Source organism: Nymphaea colorata, chromosome 1, assembly GCF_008831285.2.
Source record: "Nymphaea colorata isolate Beijing-Zhang1983 chromosome 1, ASM883128v2, whole genome shotgun sequence".
Classification (NCBI taxonomy): Eukaryota; Viridiplantae; Streptophyta; class Magnoliopsida; order Nymphaeales; family Nymphaeaceae; genus Nymphaea; species Nymphaea colorata.
Window position 1 is genome coordinate 23,461,997 of NC_045138.2, and position 21,377 is coordinate 23,483,373.

Genomic DNA, 21,377 nt, shown 5'->3' on the forward strand with positions numbered 1-21,377 from the left:
TTTGCATTAGCTCCATGAATTAAATTATGTTACTGGTGCGCTTATTATTAAATATGGGCTTATTGAGTTGGGCTGAAATGAACGCCTATTATTTGTATTAAGCTTATGGAAGTTCAAATTGGCATTTTCTCACATGGCACCATGAGCTCAGCCTGGAGCAGTTGACTTATCATTCACCCACGTGCACTTGGAATGCAAAACACTTCGCCCCCGGGAAGGTGGATATTCTGAATGCATTTGATCATAAAAATGCTATGATAACACATGCTTTTAGAATTTGTCTTAAAATTACTATATTCTTATTTCAGTAAACATTTGCAAGTGTTGGACATAATTAAGTTTTTTTGGGACATGAACCACTCTTATTAATGTCCTCTTAAACTGGTGTTTGATAAGAATATTGTGGTTTAGGAACACAGGGTTTTAGTACGAAGTTTCTGTTTTAGGAAACATAGTGTGATAATGCCAAACATTAGATTGCTAAATATAAGAACAGTTATAATCACATCATATTTCCTTGAACAAAGTATCCTGGAATAAGGAATATGTGTCCTAAAATATAATGGTTTTCTTATCAAATGCTTCTGAAACATTGGGTTGGGACAATTAAAATAAATTAGAAATTGAATTTGGATTATATTGTACAATAATATTGGAGCTGTTCAATCAGCCTCTCAAGTTCTCCAGCACGGTAGAAGTAAGCACATTGGGATCGATTTTTGTTCAGTGTAAGATGTAAGAGATGTAAATTTACTCTCTGCTGAAGGTAGACAGGTAAGATTCTCTTTAAGCCTCTTCCAACAAAAAGACACATGCGTGCCACAAAGCTCAATAATCATCCTAGAATAATGGGCTTGAGGGAGGCTTGGAAGTGATATGGATTGAGGTATGAAATATTGTGGATTGGATCGCAAAGATTTGAAGGATCAACACAAAGAGGCAAAAGTGATGACCTGCTGAAAATCGAGCAGCAAGGAAAGGGAAAGAAGTTACTAATGATGCGTATGGAAATCTTGGTGACTATCAAAATAATGATCCATATACATCATAATTTACAATAGAAAGCTCTTGAAAAATTGATTTGAAGCGACGTTCGTTGATATATAGGCTTCATATCAAACCATGTTAAGATCAAGTTCTCTTATCCATATTATTTCCTTTTCACACTATTCTAATAACAGCTTGCTATGCCAATTATCATAATTCTCATCTCATGGATTTCACTTCTTGTGCACGCTGAAGCTGTAGGTATACAATCTGGACTAAAGAGATGCATGCCCAAGGGGTTTCACTACTGGTTTACTTTTGAACTCATTCAAAAAAAAAAAAAAACCTCGAATTCTAGCAACCATGAAAGCACACCTATCTGTCACTGTATAACAATTTGTAAAGAACATGCACGCCCTAACAAGAATTCAGTATGCTACTCAATCTGAACTGACATATTTGGTTCATGCTCTAAAGCATACCAAGTTGCGCAAGAGCTTGAACAAGACATTCTTAACAAGCCAAACAAAGGTGTCATGCAGCTTCGCAGGGTTTAACTACTGGTCAGCGCCTAGAAAAAAACATGCAAAAGCCTGAACTAAGTTTTTGCTTATCATCCTTACTACACTGACATGGGAGGCAGGTCATGACAGGGAAGGTGATTCACTTATCCCATTAATACTTCAGAAATGCAAAAAAGTGCCTCCCGTCTTCCAACATCACCCTCATAATCTCCAGATGATGCAGTTGAAAATTTTAATCTCAAGATGATGCAGTTGACAACTCCATTTTCATTCTCCTTTATCAACACTGTCGTATAACATTCAGGATTAGAGTAAATGGACTCAACCTTTAAAGGAAAAGTTATTACAAGACCAAACATAGTTAAGCCAATTAGGTCTTAGTTTCCCATCAGAGACTTGCCCGTTTTAAATACCAAAGCCACAACACATTCAAGAGTAGTACAACGAATGCCACAAACAGAATATGTAAATCATCATTTCATCAAAAGTGTCCCTTCTCACATGACTTGAAATCAGAGAATGCATGGTAGGCAATGTAAAACAACTTGTATCAAGTAGCTCTATCGAGCCTAGTATGCTTAAACAAAAGCTCGATACTTATTGGCAACTGCAGAGGTCTTATTGATGGGTAGCAGAAGGCCTTTTTTCAGTGGTATAGGGAAGGTACTCTTTCCCGTTGTCAACTCGTGTTGTTTGACCACCTATGTCAATGACAGCAGAGGTAAAAGCCAGTGCAGCTCCAGCTGATATTGCCGTAGAAATGCTCCTGCCTGCAGGCTTCTACAAGTTAGAAAAGCGGCAGGACATAACAAGTGTTTGAAAGAAATCATACAAAGTACAATCATGGCTGGGGATTTGATTTTGAAGGTTCAGAACAACTCAAACAGTGATCAAACAAACAAAACAAGCCTTATAATGAACTACTTCGACTAAAAGGAACATTTTGTCCCATAACCTGGAGCCATGTTTGAAACCCAAAACATGGCCAACATTTCATCTTAATAACATCATTATAGAAATCGTGGATCACATGTTGCCATGTTACAATTTCATAAAAGGGCAGGCAGGCACAGTCTACTCTAAGTGAATGCCCGGATTGTCACACCTTTCGTGTGGGTTCGAATTTATCTGAGAAGGAATTTTACTATCTTCCATTGACCAGGGAAACAGACCAAGATCAAATTTCAGGTCATTTATTGTTGACATGATCTGAAATAATATCTTCGATCCCTACTAAAATGTGCCAAAATAAAGGAAGATGTCAAGCATTTTAGATGTCAAGCATTTTAGATTTTACTTACTATGGCTGGAGAGCATTGAATCACTCTTTCCCTCAGCCTGCCAAAAGAAAGATGCAGAAAGAAGGAAAACTGTCTTGGTTACCATTGGCATACACCAAGTGAGTGCTCTGTAGCCATGGTAATGGACTATATGTTATAGGGGAGGTAAGGTAGTGTGAGATTGACATTCCTCCCTAGCAGCTGGATAAATCAATCACAGGTTTCAAATTGTTTCACTGATTATCCACCTCCTAGGATAATCAAGGAGATCATTCTGGAAAATACCGATGATGAAACCCGAAATAGAAATGAGAGTTGCTCTAAAAAATCCAATTGTTAGGTAATCGAGAAACAATCCATTGAGTCAAGTTTGGTCTATGAATCTAAGAAAAAGCAACAAATCTTTCTCTCTCAATTCAAAAATATAATATCTGAATTGATGTCATTGCATAGATTTTTCCCAAATGAATAATTATATTTTTCAATTTGAAGTCCACTTACACAGAGACAGCCCCTATTGATAATGAATCTCTGGAAAGCATCCATGGCTGAATGGTTAAAGCATCTTATGGAGCAACCAAAAGGCCCTATGCTAAAGCACAAAAAGCTACCAATAACTGCTGCTAGTACTATTGTTTGTTCTTTAGAGAGCTTCTGCTTCTGTCTTATACCAAAGGAAGGAAGGAGTAACCTTTGACTCAGCTGTTCCAGGTACAAACTGAGACTTTGAAGCTTTGCTTTTGGTTTAGCTGTAGTTGATTTGGATGAAAGCCTATAGCAACTTGGAGCACTCAATGGAACTCTCATTAGGTCGACCAAAAGAGAGCCATGAGGAAAGTTGGTTTTGATAAATATCCATTTCCTCAGTAACAGATGAGCAGTGGGGTTGCTTAGCAATCCCTAGCAGATCATGCCAGAGCAAGAAGAGGTTTTTGATTTTGAAGAAGATGAGAAAAAGAAGATTCCACAATTTTAAGATGATACACTTTGACAGATATGTGTGCACAGTTTCCATTGTTTGATAAAGATATAAGTGTGACCCTTTTAAAGAAAAACCTGAACAAATTTATTGGCAAGGTTGGTTTACTCTCTTTTCTCAGCTACAACAAAAGAGAGAAGTCAAGGTGTCTCATTCTATTAGCCAACATTGTATACAAATACTCTCAAATGACAGAATGATGCTCGCAGTCTTTCATTTTTCATTCCAACCATGACAAATAATTGCGGACAAGAGAGTAATATCTCCAAATGCGGTTCAAAATAAATGTATTCACAATTTCACGTGTATGTTGCATAGGTTATGTATAATCTCACCTCTGTCTGCTCTCCTTCTCCCCTTCACCCTCATATGCTCTTTAGTTTCATTCTCCTACACCATTTCCCTTTCTCTCCTCTGTTTGTCCCTCTCCAACTCATGCCGACAATCTCAATTTTCAACCTCTTCCTCTTTCGCCCCTATTGTCATTGCCTTCACCTTCAACCTCATATTGTTGGCATTTGAAAAGCTAGTTCTCCTTCTTGTTTATGTGTTAAATTTGCATGGGAGGCACAGCCAACGCTAGCTGCCAGTGATGGTTGGCAATGATAATGATTGAAATAGAGGGAAACGGCAAGGAGGAGAAATGGATGCCTGCTGCGATGGAAATTGGGGCCTATAAGAGAGGAACTGCTGATTGTGCACGTGTTGAGAAGGCAGAAAGGGAAGTGAGGGAGGAAGAGTTGCGCACCAACAGCGGGCGGTGATGATCGTTCATTTTACTCCTACGTCACCAAACATCAAAAGGAATCCTTGGAGTAAAGCACCTAAATCATCACACACAAGACCAAAACAGAATATGGTATTTTCAATTCCAGCCCACACTTACCTGGATAAGGGATCCTGTAATTTTAATTCGAAAAACTTTATTCCAAACCATCAAACACAACCTGATAGTGTCTTGTCACCCTTCATAGCAATCCATCACCCTTCATAGCAATCCATAGGTCCATCTATAAGAATTAGTTCACTTGTAAAGAAAAATGTATTTCATTACGAAGCTTTGAAAGTGAGAAAGAATCCTTAGGGAGCTTCTCGTAATGAAGGTCAGTTAAGGTACTTGTCTATATATGATTGAATTTTAATTAAAAATAATAAGAACCATGCTACAAACATTTTTACATCTATCAGGTTGAATATATTTTCCGACTTTTTGTAGTTGACCTTTAAACAAAATTTAAATTATCTATGTTCTTAATTATTAACAAAATTTAGGTTGGTTTCTCAAGTCAAACAGGGAACATGAGGAGACCTAAACCAGAATCCTGAAATGCACTTCCATCCAAACAGATCATGGAATCCACACCTCCATGGAAAATCAATTTCTTAGAAATCTAATGTAAGTACATCCTCCAAGCGAAGCCTCATGGACATAAGACTCCACTACAACTCGAAGTCCAGTGTTATACACGAGCCACAAAATCATGGTTCATTACCTTAGTATCATTTGCAATTGATATTTAATGCTTTCACCACGTAGCTGCCTAACCTTTGGCTTTGATAGTAAAAGATTAGGAATCTACACCCCAACACAGACACACACACAAAATAAAAGTGAAGGGAAAAATATTTCTATTAGATGGACATTATAGTCGATAAGCAATTATTTGCCAACTCACTTTATTGAAATAATAAATACAAAATTAAACAAATCAAGAACAATAATTGCATGAAGAAAGCAATACCTTAAGCTCAATAATCATGTCTGTTTTAAGTGAAAAATCAAGGTTTCTACTAATTATTGGAAAAGGCCTTCTAGGAAGAGGGGCTTCAAATCTGCCAAAGGTTTCCGATGACATCACAAGTAATTACAAGGTACCCACTCAAAATCATGAAAAAAATATAGATAAAGACAAGGACATATTTGACCATGTAAAATGAAAAGAATCTGACATGCTACATGCTCGCATCTTGGAGATTGGATCCAGAAGCAGTCCATTTAGCGGAAGCAGTACATTTTATTGGGCGTGCACCAGTGTGTGTTATGATGACTGGATCCAGAAGCAGTCCATTTAGCTTCAATGAATAAAATACAAAGCTGTAGCATACACACGACATAACAGTGCTGATTGCAGTTTCAATAACCACAACATAGTGAGCAGGTTACTTGAGAGAAAGGGCCACCTCCTATATCTTGTCCAGGACCACGATGGATGCAGGTGCACATGCTCCAAAAGACACGAGTACTCAAGGTTAAGACACACATAACTCAAATTAGATAAGGTCTAAGGTTATGAAATGGTAGATGTCCCATAAATGAACAATATAGTAGTACAAAAATGAAAGAGACAGCCTGAACATCTGAAACGAGAAGTTTTTTGTGGTTAATTGGTATCGCCAATAAAATTGCCTGCCAAAAAGGTACTCCATTACTTTGACGGTTTGACCTTATGGCAACAGGATGTATAGTCCACGTACTGGATTGTAGTCAAAATAAATATTTTGCGGATCCATTAAGCCAAGGCTTCTTTTTTAATTTGTTACTTCAAGAACCTATGTTGTTAAAGCCTCGCCTAGGCATGGACTAAGCGTGAGTCCACACCCGTCGCCTAAGTCCACCACTTAGGCGAAGGATATGTGTTGGTGCTTAGGCTGGCCTAGGCACCAACATGCCTAGTTCATCAGAAAGTAAAAAGTCACCTTCCCTTTCAATTAAAGTTTCTTAATTGAGTAACTATTGTTATGTATTTTATAATGTATTCATTATGTATTTTTATGTATTGTTATGTTGATTATGTTGTTATATGCATACTGTTATATGTATATACTGTTAGTCACTTACTCTGTTATATAGTATTGTGATACGTCATAACTGTTACATGTATACATTAGTATGGTTATGTTACGTACTTATGTCTTTCTTTAGGTACAGATGGATTAAAGCCTTCCTACGGATTTACATTCCTTCTTCTAGAGGTTAGATTCAATCTTTTTTGGTTACTTGTATTAGATTACATTTAATGAGTAATGTTAAACTTCTTTTATTGGTTTTGCATATGAAGAAAACAATTAATTTTTTATTGTTTAAGTTGATTATGTTGTTATATTACTACTGTCCACATTTCAAATATTAGTAATAGCCAGTCAAAATAATTTGACTTATTAGCATAACTAAAAAAATTAAAAAAGACTGGTCGCTTTTTTTGCCTAGGCTCACCTAAGCCCGCCTAGGCGCTAGGCTCTGCCTAGCGACCGGGCGCCTTGACAACATAGTGAGGAACTTGCACCCAGGGCATGAGATCTTGTTGCTCAACCTATATCATAGAACTCTGAGGCTAGTGCCCTACCCTCAGGGCCCATACCTGCTTTGGCTTAAGCAAAGAGTTGATGGCCAAGAGAACTAAACCGGACTGACGATGTACGAATTGGATTTAACAACCACTTCTTTTCACTCAAAAAAGTGGGAATTAGAAAAGTCTGCAATGAAGATGAGGTTCAACCTATGCAACTATCGAGTCCGACCGCGAAGGAGATTTACAAGGAAATAGAACAGCAATGACCGAATCACAATTTTTACAGTTCCTCACGATGATCTGTTCGCGAATCCTCCAATAAAATGGAGAAGGGAAAAAACTTCGACCTTTTATCTTTTTCCAACATTTTCTCCCTTCCATCAGTGAGTTAAATTACCGCACTTGGTTCATCAATTCTGCAGCAGAAAATTAAGAACGCAGATTCCAAAAGAACAGGAGAAGAACCCACAAATTGGACAAAAAAGAAAACTAATGCCTCCAAAAAAATCTATATAGAAGCCCTAACTACCCAGAAATCCAATTTCAACTTGCTCCTAGGACAAAAAGAAAAATCGTAACCTTTGAATCCCAAGACAGAAGCGCCGGCAACGAATCCGCCCACTGCACCGTTGATGAAATCTTTCTTCATCCTGTACTTCTCGACCATCTGCTCCACTCCAATGTAGATGCCGCTGATCGCCGCGAATGTCAGGCCATAGTTCCCCATGAGTTTCGCCGTCCGGACCAGGCCGGGAAGGGCAACGCTCCGCTCAACTCTGGGGACGTCATACCAGGTTGCGACGATGGTGCCCCAGACGGTCCCTGCGACGAGGCCGGACGTCGCAGCCTTGGCCGTCTTCATCATTGGTGAGACGTCATCGGCCAACTCCCTGAGCTCCGTCGGATCCATTTTCTTCCAAACCCTGTCAGACGAAAGAATACAAAAGAGAAATCAAGTAACTCCGCCAACAAAGAGGAACGACCAAACAAACAAACATCATCTCGGTAAGATAAAATCGAATTGAAGAAGTATTTCAACAATGGCGAAGGAAAGGGAGCGAAAACCAAAGTTTTTTCTTACCGACCCGCTGGAGATACAGTTAGGGTTCCTAAGCCAGCCCTCTGCGCTCGTTTGCTGCTCAGAAGTTCATATGTTCCTGTTATTAAGTTAGCTTGCGTGTCAGGCCCATAATAAGGAGAACGAGTTTCCCGGAGTGAGGCCCTGCTAGGGACTTACCCCCAGGACGGCCGACGGTGCCGAGAGCAGCCGGGCAGCGTTGGCCAGGGCTTTTGCTTGTATAGGCGCAGGCGCAGGAGAGTCAGCGCGTAAGGAGGTTGACTTGGAACCAAGTGGTGCTATTGAGGGAAAAGTGGGCGGAGCATCACGGATTGGACACAGTCTTTCCCTGGAGTGAGGCCATGTTAGGGACTTACCCCCAGGACGGCCGGGACTAGCGGCCGACGGTGCCGAGAGCAGCCGGGCAGCGTTGGCCAGGGCTTTTGCTTGTATAGGTGCAGGCGCATGAGAGTTAACGAATAAGGAGGTTGACTTGGAGCCAAGTGGAGATATTGAGGGAGGAGTGGGTGGAGCATAACGGATTGGAGACAGACAACACGAGGTAGATCTTCAGAGCAATCAAGGACTTATACCCGGTTTAGATGGAGTCAGTCATGAATCTAGTCCAAACCCAAGTCACTCGGGGTAGCCTAGGGCCGAGCCTAGGCGGGTTACGGGCTAAGCCATCACGGCAAGGCCCAAAGACTTGAGTTATGTTTGAACTTCCGAGACGTCTCATCTCGAGTTTAGGTTTGCTTTCGCATTTGCTATAAGTTATGTGTGTGTCTCGGTTTGGGACACTTTGAGAACCGAGCCGGTGTGAGAACTATATAAGTTTTTCTTGTACTTTGCTTTGGTTATTTGAGCATCGACCTTCTCTCTCATCTCTCGACCTTTCATCGCACCTCCCTCTTCTCTTTTCTCATCCGAGCACTTCACCACTTTCCACCGGCGGCTGGGGAGCTTCATCTCACCCCGCAATCGGAGACGGCCGATCTCCACTTGAAGATCGTCGGCTTCGTCGTCCCCTTCTCCTCCCTAGTTTTTTACCTCTCTTCTCATCTAATCGGTCCGCGTTTTGACGTTGAAAGACTCCACGGTCTGCTGTCCAAGGCATCTTCTTACTCTCGATTTTTCCCAAAATGAAGTTCAATGAGCGCTAGGCGCATTCTCCCCAAAACACAAGGGAGTTTTGAGGCCAAACGCTCCACCGGGAAGGCTGCCAAGGTGTCGGGTTCCACACACGGACCGCCAGCATTCCAAGGCTGCAAGTCAACTTTCGGATTCTCCTTTAAGGCAAGTACTCGACGCCGTTTGGTTTTAGCAAAGGGTTCTTTGTGAAAAAGGAGATTGGGCGTAGATTTGTGGCTTAAGGATTCGGTTTATCCCTCGGCCTACACTGTGAGATCGATCGTCTTCTGCCGGCTGCAAGTCGCGGTTAACTCCATTGGATCAACCCCTTTTTCTTAGCCAAACGAGATCTTGGCTTGACCACAAGTTTGGGAGTCCGTATTCTTGGAAGAACGAGCCAAAATTGTGGGCGAAATTCCCTCAGTTTCAGCCTGTTTGTGTCACCGGAAAATGGCAACTTTCCGGCAGTGTAAGCAGCTGATATGAGCGAGATATAAGGGTGAATAAATCCCCAAAAGCATCGCCCAAATCTCAGTTCCAGCCTGATCAAATTTGGGGTTCATCAGAGTAAAGCCGAAGGAGTTCTAGCTCGCGGCCTGAACTCGCCGAAGTCCAGCCATCGCTGCTACTTTTCCGGTCAAGCTGTAAATTCCGAGAAGGTACTCTATTTACCCTTGTATCAAGTTCCAAATCAATAAGAGAACTATTTCGAGCAAGGGCAAATAAGTCCGGGGAATAGCTAGCGATTAGGGTGAATAACCCTAGCCGCCGGCTAGAGAGCGCACACCCTTATAGTTTCCATCAAAATCGGCAAGGTGTGCCACCTGATCCACTCGCGTCCATCCTCGTCGTCCATCGAGGCCACGTGTCACTCATCCAAGGAATCCGCCAACCAGCTCGCCCCACTTTCCAAAAGGTGAAGCGCCCCTCTAGTGCACGTTCCTACATTTTAGGAAACCGGCACCACATCCTCTCGCCACCTCACGCGTGCCCCACCATTCTTGCCCAAAAAGGTAACTCCCACCTTCCTTGTGCGCCACCTGCCCCTTGCGCACCTCTCCTCTAATTTAGGAAACCCTAGAGCCACTGCATAACCCCTACCTTTTAGGAAAATTGTCGCCACCTCATCCTCGTAACCCCTTTCCACCACGCCACTCCCCTTTACTTTAGGAAAGAACCCTATCTGTGCGCCAAGTGTCCCTTGCGCCCCACGTCCTTCGTAAATCGTAGCCGCCAACCATCGTTGCCTAAACCAACCTTACCCTAACTGTCACCTAACCTAGCCCAGCACTCGAGCTTACCTAACCCAAGACCACTTAAGTGTAGCCTAGACCCTCATCGAGTTAACCTCACTAAACCCTTGACTTAGACCACCCTTTACCTAAGACATCCCATTCTTAGCTCAGCCAAGTCCATCATCATAGCTTCTGCCATCACTGGACTACGTCGAGAGCCCCACGTGTAGCCAATCGCGGGCGCTCTGCCATCGTCGTCACTGTCGCAATCGTTACGCGTGGCCAAGCGGGCAGTGTTCGTTCGTCGTCATCGTCATCCGCTCGGCCAGGAGGGTCGAGCACTCCATCGCGTCTGCGCTCTACCATTGTCGTCGGCCCCAGCTCGCCATCACCTTCAGCATTCGTCGCCTGCACTCTTCGACTGCGGTCGCTGTCGCCAAGCGCTCGCATCCAGCCAGTGCCTTCGGCAGTCCGTTGCAGCCAAGCGGGCAGCTTTCGTCTACTTCCCCTACACCTTTGCGGCCAGGAGGGCCGTCCGTCATCTGCAGCAGCCGTCAACGCTTGGTTAGGAGGGTGCCCCTGCATCCATCACCAAGCTCACTCGGCCAGGAGGGCCGAGCCTTCTCCGTCTGTCCACCTTCTTCCGCGGCTAGGAGGGTTGTGCCTTCTCCATCACCTACCTCCGTAGTTGAGATACACCGAGGTACAACTTGCCGTTGGTTTTGCCCCGGTGTCACTTGCTGGTCAGTCGAGAGTCTCTCGGCCGGTAACATCCCTATCCCCTTTGTAGTCACGTGGGTTTGGGTAGTATCTTGCATGCTTTGTTTTTAGCTTGGTCAGGACCTGTAGCTCCTCTTGCAGCACCTCTGAGGCACTTTTGCCAAGGACAGGGTCACAAGGTAGCAAGACCACCTACTGGGTTTTGGGTGTGATTTGCATGTTGGGCTTGGTTTGTATGGTTTGCGTGATTGTGTGTGAGTTGTGAGCATAATTCTTATAATCGTTTGCGGTTGTAAGGCCTTCTACCCTAGTTCTTGTAGTAGGAAAAAAAAAAAGACCTCACGGGTGAGGAAGCTTTTACTTGTATCTCATCCTAAGGGTTTTGGGATGGGGTGTCTGGCCGGGTAGAACTATTGTAAGTAACTTGTTTTAGGTTTTGGTTTTTGGGTTTACCTCGAGGGATCCTGGCACTAGGGCTGTCTCTGGGCTTAGATTTGGTCGATGCCAGGTATAGTCCTAACAGACCCCAAGGACCAGCAATTTCACTGTCTTTGGGGTCTCGAGTTGTTGTCTGTATCAGCAATAGTAGCGGTGCATCCTTTAACTTTAATGTCACATCCTACCACCTTAAAACACAAGTGCATAACATCCACGTAAATCGAACTAGAGACCTATTAGTCTATAGGTCTCCAACCTGACCAGCTGCGCTATGCCCCTTGAGACACAAGGAGAACAAGTTTCGCGTGCCACTCTCCACACAAATAATAATGCTCGAGGAATGACCACAGCTAGGACTAGGCATATGTTGCCAGCAGCCCAACCCTGGCCCTTTAATAAAGGGGCCCAGCCATGTGTGTTTTACATGTGCCCGAAATCAAAAAGAATTTTCTATTGGTCTTCAGAGTGTTTTTTGTTGTATTTGTGTTTGTGTAGTTTTATTTTCTTTGCTTAGAGTGTCATTAGTGTATGTCTGAGTTTACTTTGTAGAGCACCTTCTCACCGGCCTCAATGCAGTTTGGAGATTCTATGTTTTAGGTACTCGACATTTGAATCATATGTAAGTGGTTTCAACTAGCCTATGTAAATAAAGTTACGTTTCCTTCAAGATCTTCTTGCTTACATTTATCTTGTAATGAAGACAATCTATGCTCGTTGCAAGTTTCTCCATCCATTCCCTTGTGTCATTTTCTTTTCATACGCACTCTTTGTTTTCAGTTATCTACGCACTCTTTTGTCCCTTAAGGCTTATATGGCAGATAGGCAATGGTCATGCCTCATGGTCCAAAGAAAATAGGCTTATGACAACTAGTATCAGAGTTAGAGTGAGCATCTAGAACAACAAAGTGTGGCAAGTTAAGTCAATGTTGAGCAAACCAATAACTAGTTGTTGTCAGGTTCTCTAGTAGAGGGAGTACAAACTCATTAGTAGAAAAAACAAGTGACGAGTGGGAACAACAAATCATGAAAGCTTGGTTGGCTACAATCTAAACGACTATTGCATCCTTGAATCATTTGATGACAGTGGCTGCTCGGAGCTTTGAGAACTACAACATAGAAATAAATCAAAAGTTGAACCAGGAGAACTTTTAGTTGGGAGATGTTTTAGGTAGTTTGGTTGCTATGGAGGATGAGATGCAGGTCCTCAAGACACCTAATAGGTTCATGGAAAATCGGCTGCTAGGTTGGGGGAAGCCTAAGGCATATGTGTTGCGGCTTTGTATGAAAGTCCCTGAATCAAAAGGATACAATGGTACTGAAGATGCGAAAGAGTTGGAGAACTTTTTGTATCGTTTGGAGAAGTACATCAAGGTCAACCAGATTTATGATGATGAGATGAATATTACAACTACTTCAATGTTTTTAACATATTTCAATGTTGAGGTGGTGAAGGTGGTACAGTGGTGTTGGGAAGGGCCTTTGCATCTTGATTCTTGGGATACATTCAAGCACAAAATGTGAAAACATCTCCTGCCAAGAGATACAAAATATATGGCATGACGACGACTTATGGAGCTTAAGTTGATGCATTTAATCTATGATTATATTTAGGCTTTCACATTTAAAATGCTGGAGATCTCAAAAATGTTTCAATGAAGATAGATTATTCAATTTCATGAATTGAATACAACCTTGGGCAGAGTAAGAACTTTGAAGGCAAGAAATGACTTGAGTAGCACACTTTCAGCTGTTGAACGTTTAGTTAACAACCCATGACAGCCAAAGTTTAAGTATAAGCCCTACAATTCAAAGAAAAACAAAAACAACAACCAAAATGGTGGTGGCAACAACAAGGAAACTAAACAGCGAGAAAAGGACAACACTGACACAACTTTCTAGAAGAGCGATGGCAGGAGGGGACAAGATGACAACTATATGCTTTCTTGGCCACATCTAGAATTGAAGTGTTGTCACTGTAGTGGAAATCACTTTGATTCAAAGTGTCTAAATGTTGGAAGCAGCCAGGCAAATTTCGTAAAACAATATGCTTGTGCATTGCATGGTTAAGAAGCTGAAGACCCGTAGGATGGGAGCACTCTAGCTCCTCAGTGTTTTGAAGAGAATGGCAAATATGACGGTGGTGACAACTACTTGACTTATGTACTAAACATTATTGTAACACATAACTTCATCTCAAAAGAAGAGGAAAGAAGATTGGGTCTTACCCTTGAGAACAAAGAGTTATGTGTGAAGGCAGTGAACTTAGAGGCGAAACCCATCCAGGAAGTGGCCTGGGGTGTGGTTGTGAAGATTGGGAGTTGGTTGGGAAAAGTCAACTTCTCAATGACAGTGATGGATGATTCCAATATGATTTTAAGCATAGACTACAATATGATTTTAAGCATAGACTACCAAGCACTAAACAAAGTAACCATAAAAGACAAGTGTTATTTGCCATTGATAGCGGACCGATTTGATTAGTTGGGTAGAGCATGTGTAGTTTTCTAAGTTGGACCTTTGTTCAGGTTATTGGCAGGCCCGAATTGTAAAGGAGATGAATCTAAGACCACTTGCATTACCCATTATGGAGTATGTGTTCGAGTTGATGAATACCCCTGCCACCTTCTCAATGCTGAAGGATAAGAACTTCTACCCATACCTAGATAAGTTCGTGGTAGTCTATCTCGATGACATTGTTGTATTCAACAACAATTTGGAATAATATATGAAACATTCATAGACAATGTTCCAAGTGTTGAAGGAAAATGATCTCTATGTGAAGAGGAAGAAGTGCCCCTTTGGCTAGGAGGAAATCAGCTTCTTTGGGCATATTGTTATGCATAGTTAGCCACATATGATAGAGAAGGTAAAGGTCATCCAGGAGTGGAACCCGCCAAATAAAGTTCAAGAGTTAAAGTCTTTCCTTGGGTTAGTGAACTATTATAGGTGGTTCATGGAGGGGTATTATCTGATTGTTGTGCCCCTCATTGATTTGTTGAAGAAGAATAAAACATAAGTTTGGACAGAGCCAACTCAACTTGCTTTTAATAGAATGAAGAATGCCCTTATGCACGAGTCATTGCTAAAACTGTCTGACCACTTAAAACCATTTGAAGTTCACACTAATGCCTTTGATTTTGCTATTGGTAGAGTGTCAATGCAAGAGGAGCACCCCATTGCCTACAAGAGCAAAAAACTAAAGGATGCAAAGTGACACTATTCTATACCACAAACGGGAGATATAGCCATGTCGACTGCCTTCATTTATTGAGGCAGAGGAAAAGCCATTTTTTTTATATGGGTCACTAAATATATGGTTAACAAATTTTCAATTGACCATGGGATAGTGACTCGGATCTTGTGGGTTTACCCCATATAATTGGGCACAAGTTCACCCAACTTTTAACACTAAATTCACCTTTCAAAGGGTGGCCCCAGAGGAGACCCCACTATCTCTACCACTGCATGGATCCATCGGTTGAGAGCTCAGTTTGTTGTGAAGATGGATAATGTGGCTGCAAGTTATTTTCTGACCTAGAAGAAGTTAACAACGAAGCAATCCCAATGGCAAGAATTTCTGGTGGAGTTCGACTTTGCACTGAAGTACAAAGCAAGAAAAACCAATGTTGTGGCCGATACACTAAGTTAGAAAGCAAAACTTTGTGGCCACTCAAGTATAAGTCTCTGAAACACAACTGAAGGGTGCTCTCCTCAAGCGTGTTCACAAAGGCATGCAATATGATTCCATGACAAAACACCTAATGACCTTGGCCAAGGTTGGGAAGACTAGGAGATTCTAGCTGCGGGATAGATTTTTTGTTACCAGAGGCAAACACATGTTCGTGCTAGGGTGGGGCAATCTTCAATGGGAGCTATTAAGGAGTGCCATGACACATTGTGGGCAGGCCATCATAGCTAGAAGCAAATCCTAGCATTCATTGTACGTGGCTATTATTCGCTATAGATGTGGGACAATGTTGAGGCCTATGTGAAGATTTGCTTTATTTGCCAGTAGGACAATGGGATGAAGCAGAAGATTTCCAACCTCTTGGAACCTTTTCCTGTTCTCGAATGACCATGGAGCCTTTCCATAGACTTCATTATGAGTATCTTGAAATTAGATGACTTCATGTCCGTCTTTGTATTTCCATCTAATTTTTGGCGGGGTTTGACTTTGCACTGAAGTACAAAGTAGGAAAAACCAATGTTGTGGCCGACACACTAAGTTAGAAAGCAAAACTTTGTGGCCACTCAAGTATAGGTCTCTGAAACACAACTGAAGGGTGCTCTTCTCAAGTGTGTTCACAAAGGCATGCAATATGATTCCATGACAAAACACCTAATGACCTTGGGCAAGGTTGGGAAGACTAGGAGATTCTAGCTGTGGGATAGATTTTTTGTTACCAGAGGCAAACACGTGTTCGTGCTAGGATGGGGCAATCTTCAATGGGAGCTATTAAGGAGTGTCATGACACATTGTGGGCAGGCCATCATAGCTAGAAGCAATCCTAGCATTCATTGTACGTGGCTATTATTCACTACAGATGTGGGACAATGTTGAGGTCTATGTGAAGACTTGCTTTATTTGCCAGTAGGACAATGGGATGAAGCAGAAGATTCCCAACCTCTTGGAACCTTTTCTTGTTCTCGAACGACCATGGAGCCTTTCCATAGATTTCATCCCAACCTTAAAAAAGTGTCTTACGAAAAAAACAGTGAAGTTATTCATAAAGTGCATAAAAAGTATCGGGGCATGTCAAACAACATTGTAAGCGACTGTAATGGCCACTTCACAGGCAAGTTCTGGCATGAAGTGTTCCAATTTCTAGGTTCAAACTTGTTGTTTTCAACAAGCTTCCGTCAACAAATAGATATTCAATGCTCTATTGGAGCAATATATATGAGACTTTGTTAATGCAAATAAAAGAATAGGTGAAATTGATCGATATAGCCCAATTTTGCTGCAACTTTCCAAAGAGAAAGTTTTCAAGATACAATCCGTTATGAAAAAGCCACTAGGCAGCAATCGCTGATGCAACATACTTTTGCTAACCAAAAGAAAGAACGACCAATCTTCGCCTACCAGTTTGTTAGAAACTCACATGAGCAAATGGAACTAGCCAAAACATTCTTCCACAAAGCGGCCAAGAAGATGAACAAATGAGCTGATAAGAAGCAACGACCCATAGAATTCAAAGTCAAAGGCCAAGTCCTTGAGAAGATGTACCCAAATCGCATGGAAATCTTTCATGAGCGACATTGTATTTTGTTCAAAAATATGAGAGACCATTCATTGTAGTCAAGAGTATCAGGAAGTTGGCATACAAGCTAGATATGTTGTCAGACTTAAGGTATATTCAATATTGCATGTCTGTGACCTAAGAGCCACTTTATGTCGATGGTTAAGACCCTGAGAGGAGCATGCCATAGCAGATGCCAATTTTACAAAGAGCACCACCAACCTAGCAAGCAGTGAACCGATAGATGGAGTAGATTGTTTAGTACAAAATCAATTATCTTGGAGAGCCAAACAAGTATCTTGTGAAGTGGGTAGGCAGGAAGCAACATATCTGGGTGTATGCCTTCTAGATGAAGCAAATATACCCAAAGGAAGTTCAACCTACCATGCTGGGGCGACACATGATTTGAAGGGTGGAGCATGTTCACCTATGTCTGCATTTGTATTGTCATGGGGCAATTGTTCTTGCTGACCCGTACGGTGCGACGACCCTTCCAACTGCCATAAGCTTGAAGGGCTAAGCAAGTGCATAGATAACTTGAAAACAAAGAGTGTGTAAATGGAGAAAAAGAATATAAGAATTTGCAATGCATTATTTCATTCACTAGAAAGGCAGTACATCACAAAAGAAGGTAATCACAGAGATTGACTCAACCTTACTTACAAGGGTGCCCAAGGGCTCACATAGGGAACCTCATGCCAAACACCCAAAACATGAAACCTCCAAACATGACACTTAGACCGGTGGGAGGGCACTCCCTTATAAGTAAATGAGCATACATAAATGGCTCTTGTAAGAAAGAAAAATGACTATACAAACACAGACACACAGAAACATGTTCCTCCCTTCAAATCATGCGCCGTCCTCGGCATCAACTGCATTGTGGCATGCCCTAACTTCTTTTGAGTAGCACTGCTTCATTTGAAACATGTACTCCTAGGTAGGCTGCTCTTCATCTGCTCATTTAACAAAATACTTCTTTGGCTTAACAAGATAGTTGATCTTGTGTCAAAGAATCTACTTCAGTTTTTCGTCGGCTGCACGCTTACCTGTAGGGGCTCTTTGTATGATTGGCTCTCGCTGCAGCTGGCTCCGCTCTGGATCTTTGACATCAATGTAGAATAATTTCAAATTGCATATGTAAAACAGTTGATGCACCTTGAAATCTGGCAGCAGATTTAGCTTGTACGCCAACTTCCCAATCCTCTTGATCACAGTGAATAGTTTTTCATACTTCCATATTAAGTCATGATGTCACCCATGAAAGATATTTGTGTGATCAGGATACAACTTCACGAGGACCTGGTCTCCAACTCGGAACTCGACAAGTTGTCAATCTTTGAAAGCTTACTTTTTTATCTTTTTGACAGCCTTATGCAAGAATGCCTTAGCGAGTTCCGTCTATTCCTGTCAGTCTCTGACAAATTGATGGGCAAATGTAGGCCTTCCCTTTTCTTGAGCAGAAAAAGTGTACGACATCAACAACTGTGGCCCCGTAGTTATTTCAAACAAATTGTGCCTAGAAGACTTGCTCTTTTGCAAGTTGTAGAGAATTGGGCAACATCGAGCAATTTCAGCTAGTTTTTTTAGTTTGCACTAATGAAGTGCCACTAGTACTGTTCCAACAACACATTGATGCCCTCTGTCTGGCTGTCTATGGGTGAAAACCTGTGGAAAACAACAAGTTTGAGCCGAGCAAACAAAATACTTCCCATCAAAATTTGCTCGTGAAGCGAGCATCGTGGTCACTCACAATGCTCTTCAGCACGCCCCAATACTTTACTATGTCCTTCATGAAGAACTCCGCTGTCTTCTTTGTAGGACACTCCTTTAAAGTTGAGATAAAGGTAGCGTACTTTAAAAACCTATTCACAACAACAATGATAGAGCTGTAGCTATCTACTTTCGAAAGACTCACAATGAAGTCCATGGAGAAGCTTTCCCATTGATGCTCTAGAATAGACAACAATTTTAAGAGGCTAGCAGGTTTCTGGTTCAACCCCTTAACTTGCTGGTATATGAAACACTTCTGCATGTACACCTCAACATCATCTTGCATCTGTGTCCAATAATAGTTGTGTTCAAGGAGTACTAGGGTGCGCTCTTGGCCAGAGTGGCCAACTCATAATGTATCATGACACTTCTTTAAAAGCTCTTGTCAAAAGTTTCCTCATCTTAGCACAAATATCTACGTTTGGTGTGGAAAAGTCTGTCTCGTAGTCAGAACCTCAAAGTCTTCTCCACTTCGGCTAAGGCCACCAAGTGTTGTGCTGTCAGGTCCTACCGCATCCCTTCGCAAACATGATCGAGGAGAGCACCATCCAGTTGTAGAGGACTCTGCCCAAGTTACCGAAAGTTCAGCCTTTCAATTCAATGCATCAACAATGACGTTGGTATTTCCCACCTTGTACTACAAAGTGAAATCAAACTCGGTCAAGAATTCTTGCCAGTGAGCCTACCTTGGAGATAGCTTATTCTGCGTTTAAAAGTAGTTTGTGGCTACATTGTCAGTCTTTACAATGAACTGAGCTCCCAACAGATAATGCCTCCATATGCGAAGTTAGTGCACGATAGCAGTCATTTCTCTCTGTGATAGTATAGCACCTTTCTGCCTCCTTCAACTTTTGGTTCTAGGCAATCATATGTCCCTCTTGCATCAATACCTAAGCCTGGGCACCAGGCCGAACTGCCAATGGGTACCCGGTACTTGGCCCAACTCGGGTATGGGCCTAGGGCCGAAAAAAAGGGCACTGGGCTGGTCCAATCAATTATCGGGCCGGCCCGGTGGACTGGATAAGCCCGGTGGGCTTGATAATATTTTTTAATATATATTTTATTAATATATATATATAATTATAATATATTATTAATTATATTTATATATTTTTATACTAAAAATATATATTTTTTAATTTAATCCAGCAAAGCTCGGTCTCAGGCTTAGATTGGACTTGGGCCCAAGTTTCAGGTGTCGAGCCGGCCTGAGCCCGACTCCTTATCGGACTGGGGCGACCTGATGCCCTTGCTTGTCAATACCCCACCAATAGCAAAAGTCAGAAAAGTTTGTGTGAAACTCAAAAGACTTCAAATGCTCGGGCAACTTAAGCACAAACTTTCTTACAAGTGCTCTCTTAAATCTTTCAAAAGCATTCTGGGCAGGCTGCGTCCAAACCTAAGTTGTGTTCTTCTTGAAAAAGCTAGTGAGGGAAGCAACAATCAAAGGATATCCCTTGATGAACCATCTATAGGAATTGGCCAACCCAAGGAACGATCACAATTTAGACACTATAGTTGGTGGCTTCCATTATGGATGGCTCTCGCCTTCTCTAGATCTATTTGCAACTCACCAACATGGTAGAAAAAGCTGATCTCTTGTTGGCTAAAAAGACAGTTATCTTTTTTCATATAAAGATTATTCACCTTCAATACTTAGAACACCACATGATTGACGTGCTCCTCCATTGCTACTAAAAATCACAATATCATCAAAATAGACCACTATGAACTTCTCAAGGTACGAGTAGAAGATCTTGTTCATCAATGTTGAGAAAGTCATGAGGCATTGATCGACCCAAATGACATGTCTAGAAATTCATCAGCACCATAACTAGTGACACAAGTGGTCTTTGGTTTATCTCCTTTTGCTATTATGACTTGCTAATAACCTGATTGAAGGTCTAATTTCAAATAAATATCAAATAAGTCAACAATGAGTGGCAATGGGTATTTGTTCATGATCGTTACCTTGTTCAATGCATGGCAGTCAATGCATAGATGCTTTGAGCCATCATGGTTCATTTAAAATAACACTCGGACTCCAAACGATGCCTTAGAGAGTCGGATGATGTCTGTCTCCAATATCTCATTGAGCAGTCTTCGCATATCCTTCAATTCAGCCTGTTTCATATGATAAGGAACAATGGCTGGGGGGTCAAACTCCAAGGACTAGTTCAATTTGGTGATCAACTTCCCGCCTTGGTAGTTTAGGTGACATTACTTTTTGAAACTATTTCAGCAAGGGAACTAGAGTCGGTGGGACAATAACTGACCTGGCTCCTTCCTCTACACAAACAGGCACAAGGAACGTCTGCTCTCCACGTTTCATACTCTTCTTCAGTTGCATAGCTGAAAATGCAGAAGGTGACTTTCCACTAGTAGAGTAGGAATGCACTGAACAGTCTGGCCCCATCAATGTCAATGAATTGAACTTTGCCAACATCATAATATTTTGGTACGAAGGAACTCCATGCCAAGAATTACTTTAAAGTCGTCTAGGAGAACAATTACGAAGTTTGTAATGTTAACCCAACTCCCAATCTAGATGACTACACCCTTTGCTTCTCCAAGGATAGGCCTGACCATAGAGCTCACCGTCTTCAAGGTTCTCTATTTAGGCTCAAGCTTCAATCCCAATATCTTTGCTTTTCCTTTCAAAACGAAGTTATGCGTTGCCCCGAAGTCTACCATGGCTATAGTAAACTTTCTCCTCATAGTGA

General features: G+C 41.9%; 1 protein-coding gene across 2 annotated transcripts; it reads right to left on the reverse strand.

Moving 5' to 3' along the window:
- Positions 1-1,805: 1,805 nt before the first annotated feature.
- LOC116267019 (outer envelope pore protein 16-3, chloroplastic/mitochondrial) lies at positions 1,806-8,330 on the reverse strand. 2 transcript variants are annotated; one of them, XM_031648572.2, is made up of 3 exons: positions 8,146-8,330; positions 7,640-7,983; positions 1,806-2,281 (listed from the first exon to the last, which is right to left on the reverse strand). In XM_031648572.2, the coding sequence occupies exons 2-3, from the start codon at positions 7,968-7,970 to the stop codon at positions 2,130-2,132; spliced, it is 483 nt and encodes a 160-aa protein (XP_031504432.1). In that variant the 5' UTR covers positions 7,971-7,983; positions 8,146-8,330; the 3' UTR covers positions 1,806-2,129. The 2 variants fall into 2 exon arrangements, with proteins under 2 accessions (XP_031504432.1, XP_031504426.1); XM_031648566.2 differs by having other exon boundaries at positions 8,142-8,329.
- Between the last annotated feature and the right edge of the window lie 13,047 nt (positions 8,331-21,377).